General features: G+C 43.0%; 1 protein-coding gene across 3 annotated transcripts in view; it reads right to left on the bottom strand.

Moving 5' to 3' along the window:
* Positions 1 to 8949: 8949 nt before the first annotated feature.
* The window catches only part of TUNAR (transmembrane neural differentiation associated intracellular calcium regulator), a 58687-nt gene continuing 56417 nt past the window's right edge, over positions 8950 to 11219 (bottom strand). For all 3 annotated transcript variants that reach the window (XM_083622123.1, XM_083622121.1, XM_083622122.1), the window contains one exon: positions 8950 to 9845. In XM_083622123.1, coding sequence (XP_083478249.1) covers positions 9660 to 9806 — 147 coding nt within the window. In that variant the 5' untranslated portion in view covers positions 9807 to 9845 and the 3' untranslated portion in view covers positions 8950 to 9659. The remainder of the gene's footprint in view (positions 9846 to 11219) is intronic.

The raw sequence follows: 11219 nt of genomic DNA, 5'->3' as shown, positions 1-11219 counted from the left end.
GAATGATTATACGCTAAGAACTTAATTTGTTCTGGAGGTCCGTTCTTAACCTGAAACTGTTTTTAACCTAAGGTACCACTTTAGCTAATGGGGCCTCCTACTGCAACCACATGATTTCTGTTCTCATCCTGAAGCAAAGTTCTTAACCTGAGGTTACTTCTGGGTTAGAGGAGTCTGTAACCTGAAGTGTCCGTAACCTGAAGCGTCTGTAACCCGAGGTACCACTGTACATCATTGTTCTCTTGATATGTTGTGAGTCACTTCGGGCACGTTATTTGGGGGAAAGTGGCATACAAATAAACAGATGGTGAAGGTAATAATTAAGAAAGGAGGGCCCTTTGAAATTGGGGGCCATGGAAGAATCCCTTGGGGGCCAGATTGGGCCTCTGGGCTGTTAGTGGCCTGTGTCTGCCTGAAGGGATGTATGCTGGAAAGGTTTGCCCTTTCCTTTTTGATATCCTGTTACTTTTGCTTTGGGTCACACATGAGTAGTATATGCAGAATTAAATGTCCACAAAGCAATACTGAAAAAATGAACAACAACCAGTGTCAGTATCAGGGCTTGGAGGAAAAGGGGAAAGAACTGGTACCCCTGGCCAGGTAACAAAGCCTATAAATAATTACCTGATTTGAAATGTGGTGGCTGGGCTCTGTTTTATAGTTACTCCCATCTCAGTAAATCTTGCAGTAAGCCCAGAGCTGAGTGATCGAAGAGCAGCCAGCTTGTTTATCGATCGCTTCTTTATTTTGATTCCCAAGCAGTGGAATCCCTGTACAAGGGGTTCTCTCTTTTCATTTCCTCCTCCTCCTCCTCTTCAATCCCCAGCTCCTCCAGGTATGACTGAGAATGTCTTCTGTTGCTAGTCAGTGTAGACAATACTGGAGCTGGTTGGACCACTGGTCTGATTTGGGCTAATTTGCTCAACCCATTCCATAGCTTTGATCAACTTGGAAAGTTCCCAAGAGGATCTCAATAGCGGCTTAGTGCCATCTTCTCCTTTGCCTCAGTCTGCAAAATGTCTTGGGCTAGCCAAATTAATGCAATTAGCTGATGTGAAGATGGCTTTAATAGAGGGATAACCTTAATTCCTTTCCAGTCCTTTCCGATGTTTCCTCTCAACCGCCTTCTACAGTGAGCAAGACTCCACATGTGTACACAGGGGAGCGTGCAGATTTGTTGAAAGTTTCATTGCTCGTTTTGAGTGCCCAGTGAATTTTGGACAATGTGCAACTTAGCAACACTACATGGTTGGCAGAATTTTTTTGGATGAATCCATTCCTAACATTGACATTTCAGCCTGTCTTTAGCTGCGCATCATGTCAGGATTGGATCTTGTGCCTTGGGGCAGGGACAGCCACAGGTCAAAACAAAACAAATTCAAAACTTTGGCTCTTCAGCAATTGAGAAAGCAGAGAGTATGTTTGCCTGAGGACTCTGGTCTCCCAAGGACCCTCTTCCCCCCATTATTCCAGGTATAGAATTCAGCTGGACTGGTGGCAGGAGTGGCTAGTTTGATGTGGTGGAGCCTTTCAGGTGGGCACCATTGCCATTACAGTGGTACCTTGGGTTAAGTACTTAATTCGTTCCGGAGGTCCGTTCTTAACCTGAAACTGTTCTTAACCTGAAGCACCACTTTAGCTAATGGGGCCTCCTGCTGCTGCCGCGCCGCCGGAGCACGATTTCTGTTCTCATCCTGAAGCAAAGTTCTTAACCAGAAGCACTATTTCTGGGTTAGCGGAGTCTGTAACCTGAAGCGTATGTAACCTGAGGTACCACTGTATAAGAGAACAAGGGAGGCATTCACGGTGAATTCCAGCACCTCTTTTCCTAGAAAAATAGCACTGATTAAAGATTTGGGTGGCACTAATTCAAAAGCCTTGTGTTTTGCAGGGAGTTGGGCTGAAAAGCAGATGCAACCTGCAATGCTGCCCCTGTAAATAGCAGTGTGCAGCATTAGAATGGTTTGAGAATGCAGTTTTCATGACCATATAATCAGATTTTGTAGCAGCCGTAAAACAACAACAACTATTATTATTATCATTACTATTGCAGGGGGAAAAAGAAGGGGCTTTCTATGCCAACTGTGGGTGCAAAATCTAAAAAACAAACAATTAAAGGCTAGTGGCTGAATAGTTAAATACGGATTTTGTGGCCTACATATAGGCACCTACAGTATGTCTGGAAGAAGAAAAATCCACTTTAGCACACAGAGTACAGTTGGCTGTCCCACCTGTGCAAGAGTGTTTGTTACAGTGCATTTGCCAATGATTTGTCCAATGTTCCACACTGTTTCATGAGAGGCCTTGATTTGATTTCTTGCCCTCAGGCTTGTGCTTACGTTGTGTGTTTGTTTTCAACTCTACTCTCCCTGCCACACAAACACACACACACACCACCAACAGCAACAATGGAGAACACAGGGCACCCACAGGATATAGGGATGGCAGCTCTTTTATGTGACACAGGAAAGAGGTTTGTATCCCGGAATGGGGGCGGGGGGTGGGCTTTTTAAACTGATCTCTGCAACTTAAATGTACACAGAGAAACAAGCAGAAGAAATAAATGTATTGTTCCATACGCAGATCTAGAGTGAGACTCTGCTGCTCAACACATACTTAAGGAAGGGGATAATAACAGCACAGGCTATGTAAATGTGCAAAGCTAATTCCTAGCGCTACTTCCTACAACAAAACGCAGTGCCAGGGGAGGGGAATCTGAAGCTAAGAAACAGCAAGGAGGTGTGTGTGTGTGTGTGTGTGTGTGTGTTAATCATTCCTCTGCCCGCTGTTTCAGTGCTTCAAATCCCCACCTTTCAGTGGCTTATTCTCCCTATCCATGTTACAAATTTCTCCTTCCCCTCCAAAAAAACATGGCCAGTTATTTTCAGCTCCAAATGGCAGGTAAGGGAGAACAGTGGTTCACTTAAAGTCAGGTGTGCAGCACAATCCTTTGCATTTTTACTCAGTAGGGAGCCCCGCTGAATTCTCTGCAAATATTTGACAGCCTAGGAGAGTTTGTGGCAGTGGTGAGATCTGAAACTGCCTTTCTGTCTCAGAATCATAACAGGGTTGTTGTTGGTTTTTTTTAAGGCACATATTTGCATAAATTTTGCACAGGCTTACTTTTAGGGACAGATGCAAATTTAGAAGTAATTGCTATAATTTAAACAGAAATGCAAGGAACGCGGGTGGCGCTGTGGGTTAAACCACAGAGCCTAGGACTTGCCAATCAGAAGGTCGGCGGTTCGAATCCCCGTGACGGGGTGAGCTCCCATTGCTCAGTCCCTGTTCCTGCCAACCTAGCAGTTCGAAAGCACGTCAAAGTACAAGTAGATAAATAGGTACCGCTCCGGCGGGAAGGTAAACGGTGTTTCCGTGCGCTGCTCTGGTTCGCCAGAAGCGGCTTAGTCATGCTGGCCACATGACCCGGAAGCTGTACGCCGGCTCCCTCGGCCAATAAAGTGAGGTGAGCGCCACAACCCCAGAGTCAGCCACGACTGGACCTGATGGTCAGGGGTGCCTTTACCTTTACTAAACAGAAATGCAATACAGCCCACCACAGTGAAGAGACCGTTAAAAGGGGACCTATGCGCCTGGGCTCATTCTGCTGTCCAGTCTGTTGATGGGTAACTTCAACATTCTCCTTTCTAATGAAACTGGACTTGAACTGGACAGCCCTTCAAAGAGAGGAATGAACGTATGGGAAAATGATATCTGGGATACAGCAATGTCTGAGCATCTCACCAGGTACAGGTGGGTAATTAAGGGCATGATGAAAAGAGGCACCTTCCAAGAAATGTGGACCCCTTTCTTTAACTATATTAATGACTAAAATCAAGACTCAGGACTCAGCTACACAAGCCAATTCTAACATTAAAAATGTGCTGTAAAAATGTGACGCCAGATGGTGCCATAGAGCAGCAATCAGAAGTCAATGGTAAATTGCACTGGGAGCTATAAATACACTTTATAACATTTTTCATATCTGTGTAGATCCAGCTCTTGTTATACCCACCACACAATATTCTCAATGGACAGGTTACGTCAAGTGGTATGTTTGAACATTGAATGTGTAAGCTTATGTCTATAACAGATGGCTAGAACAAACACCATTAGCTGTACTGCTGGATGAACGTTTAATAGCTTTTGCATTTGTTTAAAAACCAACAAAATTTGTTTAAAAGGAGAGAAAGAGAGCGGACTGTGCATGTGCCCTAGCCACTCCCATGCTGTATCAGTGCTCATGGCCTCTTTTCCAGAGGGTTGGAAAAGGAAGCCTGCTTTTCCTCAAGGCATTCTCAAGGTCTTCTTTTGCTCTGGTCACCAAGCTGAGCTCATGGGAAGTCACTGGATGTGTAGCAAAGGAGGAAATATAACCTGCCAATGCAGCAGTAAGGGTCACACAGACATTCTAAGTTTCTAGAGAGCCTTTGCACGAGTGCCAAAAGTGTGGGAATTGTAGGTCGGTGAGGAGAATAGGGGTGTCCCAATAACTCTCAGCTCCCTGAAGAAACTACAGCTCCCATAATTCTTTGGGGAAAGCTGTGAATGTGAAAGTGGTGTGATACTGCTTTAAATGTATTGTTTCCGAGCACAATTCAAAGTGTTGGTGCTGACCTTTAAAGCCCTAAACGGCCTCGGTCCAATAAAAAGGAGCATCTCCATCCCCATCATTCTACCCGGACACTGAGGACCAGCACCGAGGGCCTTCTGGCGGTTCCCTCACTGCGAGAAGCCAAGTTACAGGGAACCAGGCAGAGGGCCTTCTCGGTAGTGGCACCCGCCCTGTGGAACTCTCTCCCAGCAGATGTCAAAGAGAACAACAACTACCAGACTTTTAGAAGACATCTGAAGGCAGCCCTGTTCAGGGAAGTTTTTAACGTGTGATATTTTGGTTTTTATGGAAGCCGCCCAGAGTGGCTGGGGAAGCCCAGCCAGATTGGCGGGGTATAAATAAATTATTATTATTATTATTATTATTATTATTATTATTATTAATACAGATTTGGCTCTAGTCCTACAAGGAATGGCTATGATTAGCTTGGAGAAGAGAAGGTCAAGGGGCTGCTTTCAAATAACTGAAAAGCTGTGATGCTGACGATGGAGCAGACTTATTTTCTGTTGCTCTGGAGGGGCAGGACTAGGACCAGTGGGTGGAAATGGGAAGGAAACAGATTTTGGAGAAATGTCCTAATGGCAAGAACCTTTCCACTGCCTTGGTAGGTGATAGTTTCTCTGTTGCTGCTGTTGTTTAAGCAGGAGCTACACAGCCATTTGCCAAGGATGCTGCAGTCGCAAGATGCCTGTATTGAACAGTTAGACTACATGATCTGCAAGATCCCTGCCAACTCTAACATCCTATGTTCATATCTTGGTGTTGCAGCCATCTAGTGATGAATTTGCATAGCCAGGCAGTGATGTTTGCTGGGGGAAAAGAAAAGAAAAGAAAAGCCCATATCCTTTTTCTTATCTAATTTTGAGCGTACAAGGAATCAGGGCTGGCTGACTTGGTTCTCCTCCCCCATCTTTGTGTTCTGCATTCTTACAGTGCAGGTTGAATTAGTAAAACCTGAAGCAAAGATACACAGTCATAAGACACTGCTTTGATAGCTCCCCCATGCTTGCTTTTCAAAGTGCTTTCTCAACATTAAGCCTCTTAGCACCCCGCCGAGAAAGATCTACATTATTATCCAAAGCAAAGAGAGGTTAACTGCCTTTCCCCGGGCACAGAGGAGGCAAGATGTAAACACAAACCAAATTATAACCCTTTCACTAGTTTCTCAGTCCTAAACTATAACCAGGAGAGTCTACCTGTCATTGGGCCAGCTTTCAAAAGAGCTAATTATCTCCAATTAGGGTTGCATTTTCCAATAAGTTCAGTCTCACGTTTGTCCTTGTGTGCAGAAGAGTTCTTCTTCACATCCTGCTTTATAGAAGGAGTGAAATGGCTCCATTTTTTTGCTACTACGGATCTTTGCTTGAAAAGGGAATGGGCAACATTCAACACCGTGCTCCTCTCATCGTTCCATCAGCACAAGCATACCAGCTTATCAGATGGAATGATCCCTCCTCCCCTCTCTCCATGTGCTTTTTCTGGGGGTTCTCCCAACCCTTTAAAAGCCCATTTCATGGGCTGTGGGGGTACACAGGGGAAGGAGAGTGGGGGGAGCCCACTGCGCAAGAGGAAGCCCATATGCTGGCAGGGTTCAGTGGGTGAATCCCGTCCAATATATTTATAGCTGTATCAGACTTGAATGTTGAATGTATTGGATCTTGATGGAAACTTCCCACACTGGTTTAATGTTTTTAGTCCCTTGGTTGGAAGACTTTTTTCTGTTGAGGGCCACATTCTGTCCAAGGTAACCTGCCAGGGGCCACACACTGGCAATGGACAAGGTTGAAGCCATTGGTAGGTATGGCTGGAGCAAAAAAGAATGTAGTCCCTTCTCTCTCACTCTCCCCCCCACCTCATTCTTTCCCTCTTCCTCCCATTGCCTTTTCTCTCTTTCTCTCTTTCTGCCACTTGTGTCTTTCTCCCACTGATCCCCTTTATCTCTCCACTCCTTTCAATGGTTAGCAGCCTGCTGGGGAATGAACAGGTAGTTCTTGCCAGAGATCTGAACAGAAGCTCCCAATGGTCTTGTTTTCCTTCTCTTCTTTTCTTTAAAAAAGATTATTTATGCATTTCCCACAAATTTTATACAGACATCATACATTGTCCATCACATTCAGTATCACTTCCCTTAGGACTTCCCAAGTCCATCTCTCCATGACATTCTATGCAAACCTTATTTCTGCTGCATATCCTGTTATTCCACCCAATTTTATCTCATGTGTTTCCTTTGTTTAATATTAACTGCTGCTCATAAGGGTTATACTCCTACTGGCTGGTTAAATGGAGTGTTATATCTCCTGAGATGTTCTCCGAAAGACTTGCACCCTTCTTTTATCTGTGTCTCATCTTTATTTCTTATTTTCATGGTCATAATTGCTAATTCTGTCAATTCTATCAATTTATTCTGCTGTATTTCTTTCATTGGTAGTTCTTTTTCTTTCCATTTTTTTCGCATAAACTATTCTAGCCGCAGTGGTTGTGTGTAAGAAGAGGTTGAATGTCTTCTTTGGGATATCATCGCTTATTATCCCTAGTACGAAGGCCTCAGATCTTTTGTGAAATGCAAATTTAAAGATCTTTTTAAAATTTTATATGAATCTTTTCCCAGTACTCTCTAGCATACTTGCACAACCACCACATATGCGTCAGAGTTCCATCTACCTCTTGACACTTCCAACATAACTTGGACCCCTTTTTAGTACATTTTTACCAGTTTGCTAGGTGTCAAGGACCACCTGTACATCATCTTATGTACGCTTTCCTTGGTAAGATAACAGGCTGAGAAATTCATGGTTTTCCCCCATAATTTCCCCCAGGCAGAAATTTCTATATTATAACCAATAATGATTGCCCATTTAGTCATTGTTGCCTTTACCATCTTGTCTTTGGTTTCCCACTCCAATAACAGTTTATATATTTTAGAGATTCATTTATCATCATTTCCTATTGAATTCTGAGCCAATTTCCCCAAATCCATTTTCTTTATCTTTTTAAAATAGCTTGTTCAACTGGAAGTACTGGAACCAATCCGTAGTATAATCTTGTACAGTCCACCATTCACTCTTTCTTCTTTAAACTCTATGAGATCTTTATAAGTAGCCCACCTTTTATCCATGTTTATCCTTTTCACTGATACCACCTCAGTAGGGGATAACCACCTTGGGGTTTTCCTTTCTAAGAGGTCCTTATGTCTCAGCCAGGCGGTGTACAGGCTCCTTCTTACTTACTACATGATTTTTGAAACCTTTATGTACCTTTGTTTTGTCATAATACAGATATTATGCTTGCCATCCATAACGTAAGTCAAAACCCTCTTTCCCCTCATTCCATTGCTCCATCCATTTTGTCCCTCTCTAAAATCAGCCACCCCATAAGAGGACTTCTCTGCACACCTCCTGTCACTGCCATTTATCCTTTCTCACAGAGCTCCGTCCCCCTGCATAAAAGTGTGAAGGTCCACAGGGGTCCTGAGGGCACCCCAGCATTAGTCCAAAGCAGGCGAAACAAAAAGCAGTACTTGCAAAGTATTAGTAAGAGAAGTGGAAGGACCTCTCAAACCAATACTATCCAGTTTTGAACTCATATCCAAGAGCAGGGGTGCCGGCTTGAATAAAATATTGTGGGGGCCCAGGTAAGCCCTGCCCCACATAATCAGTCACATGACACAGTGCACACACACCATTTGAATGGGAATGCCCATCAACTTTGTGGGGGCCCGTCCCCCTCAAATATTTTATTTTGGGGGCTGAAAGGAGTTGGCTCCTATGTCCACGAGCACCATGAAGAAGCCACAGATTTTCAGATTCCCCTCACAATCTAAATCCCATTCAAAGATGTGGGCCGCAATCCTATATTTGTTTATCTCACAGCAAGCCCCATTGAACTTAATGGGACTTCAGTATAGCCTTGAAGTCCCCGTCAAAAATGGGAACTGAATACATATTTGAAAGGCTTGACATTCTCTGAGAGGAAGCGTGGAGGTGGAACAACTCTTTCTGCCCCTGTTGTCGTCTGTCTATATATAGAGTTGTGCCCATGAAACGACTTGGCAAAGGTCGCCGTGCCATACCTCCATATGAAATGTGATGTTTTCCAACTGATATTCCCGTTTCAAGTCAGGCATGTAAGCATGATGTGTCTGTGCTCTGCAGTGGAGCAGGAAACAAGGTGTCTGTCTCTGCTGCAAAGAAACAAAACTAAAGCCCAAACCCTTGGCATACTCTGATTTAGAAGGTGGGGGGGGGGGAGGATGGAGGAAGGGGAGAGAGAGAGAGGAGCGTTCTTTTGTGGAACAAACCCAGGCTGAAAAACAACAACACTGGCGTCGCCCAGAGTTTGGCTCATGCTAAAAATATAGCACATTTATTAAAAATATATATTTATAAACATCGGTTTGAACAGACACAGATGTCAAGCAACCGAGAGAGAAAAGGAACGTCAGGTAACCTTACTTTGCTCAAGGTTTTACCCTTTGGTGGCTCAGGCAGCTCAGCGGAGTAGCTGGTTCCCCTCCCCACTACCTTGTGATTGCACCATATGTTCATTTTAAGTTAAAAACTGGAAAAACAAAGAGCGAGGGAAAGAAAAGCTTGCTAGCTTCGATGTAAATCAAAGAAAGGAGAGTAGAGAAGATGCGGACTAATGGGCATGGAACATAACTTGGCACAGATATGCTATATATTTGTCACTGTTTATAATAGTGTCCAGTCTTTGGCTGTATTGAAAAGTTTTATCCATAGTGGGGGTTTTTTCCCTTGACCCCCTGTCCAAAGCTGATACTTACAGATTTGCACTCATTTCTCTAGAACAGAGAGAGAGATTGAGAGAGAGAGAGAGAGAGAGAGAGAGATGCGAGTTTTGCTTGTAACTGTGTGAAAAAAAGTCTTGTTCAATTAATTGTGCTTCAACCTCCAACGCCCTCAGGCAGAGCTTTTATGACGTCTTAATATACTACAGAGTCAATTCTCATTAAGCCGTGTGTCAATAGCCGGCCACGTTTGCCATCACCTCTTGTCAGCTGTCTCCCCCGCTTTGCGTCTGCGGCTCACAATGTCGTGTAGATGTACACAAAAATGATCACGACGAGGTTCAGGATTGTCCCGATAATTCCCAGCATTGCCAGGATGGACTCCTCTTTGCTCTCCTTTTCCTGGTTGCCTTTTTCTTCTTCATTTCCACTAGTGATTACCATCTTGGTAGCCAGTTTCTTAATCCTTCTCCTCAGGCTAACCTACAATGTAAAAAAAAGAGAGAAGGAGGGAGCAAAGCAGAGAGTCAGAATACAATTGCTCTATTTATGAATTAGTGAATGGGCAAATTCTGTCAGGGTCAGTTCCTCGTTTTTCCAGTCTTCAGTTCTCCACATTTTCACATCAGCTTGCAATTTTTAAAATTAAAGCTAAAAAGGCCTCGTGAAAATGCTTCAGTACCTGAGGGCAATATTTACCACACTTCTGTATGCAGTTTTGCATGATAGGCATGTTTTTGCAAAGCACCGTCCCCAAATCTAATGCATTTCGCCTGTTATTTTCATTAATAAATGCATTTTGTGCATACTTTACACCCGCATATTCATTTTTGTACATATTTATAGGCTGGGGACCTGCACTGCAAAATTTTGGAGAAAGGTGAATTCTGAAAGATGGCTGTGTTTTGGTTTGCATATTGTCTTGAAAAGTGCAAATTAGGTAACTTTTAAATGAGAACTGAACTGAATTCCCACCCTCCCATCCCTTTGTGTTGAATTCTGTAGTTGACCTCCTTTGTAATGTTTTATTTTGAAATCTTTAAGATAACATTTTAGTTTTCTGTTAATTTTCTGCTAATTATGTTGCTCCGACTGTATACTCTATATTTGACTTGCTTCAGAAATGTTTGATTCTGGATTGTTTTATTGATGTTTTAATATGCTGTAAACCACTTTGGCATTTTTCTTAAAAATAGAGAAATGAAATAAATAATAATAGTAATAACCCCTATAATAATGAGCATCTCTTATACTGATAATAGTCAACCAATCATTCTGCAAGCCAGCTAGATGTTATTTTATTTTATTTTATTTACAATATTTCTTTCCCACACTTTACCATAAGGTCCACAGTGGGTTACAACAATATAATTTTAGTTTTTAGTTTTGAGAAACTGAAATTGACTGATTTGTCTATTCCTAAATGGAACAGGAAGGCTAGTTTTCGACTGCATAGTGTTGCAAAAAACCCAAACACCCCCAAACAAAAATGGCCTGGCTATGGGGTTTTTGTGTGTGATGCTACAGACGAATAGAAAGCTTTTGCTTGTTTATTTATTAAATGTGCATCCCACCTTTCCACATTTGAGCTCAAGGTGGTGTATATGGTTCCCCCTCCCTGTTTTATCTTCACAGCAGCCCCATTAGGTAAGTGGGGCTGAGAGATAGTGACTGGAGCAGAGTCACCCAATGAGCTTCTTGGCCAGTGTTAGAAACTGAAATATGAAAGTTAGGAGCTAAATGGCACCTTAAACCTGGATAATGGGCACAACAATGGAATGTCTAGGCGCACTTTTTAATATAACAAGAATACAAAGCTGAAAATGTATGAACGGCAGCTAAAATACTATGTTCATT

The sequence above is a fragment of the Podarcis filfolensis genome (assembly GCF_964270895.1).
Source record: "Podarcis filfolensis genome assembly, chromosome: 1".
In the NCBI taxonomy this organism is placed as follows: Eukaryota; Metazoa; Chordata; class Lepidosauria; order Squamata; family Lacertidae; genus Podarcis; species Podarcis filfolensis.
This window is presented reverse-complemented; position numbering and strand designations above follow the sequence as displayed.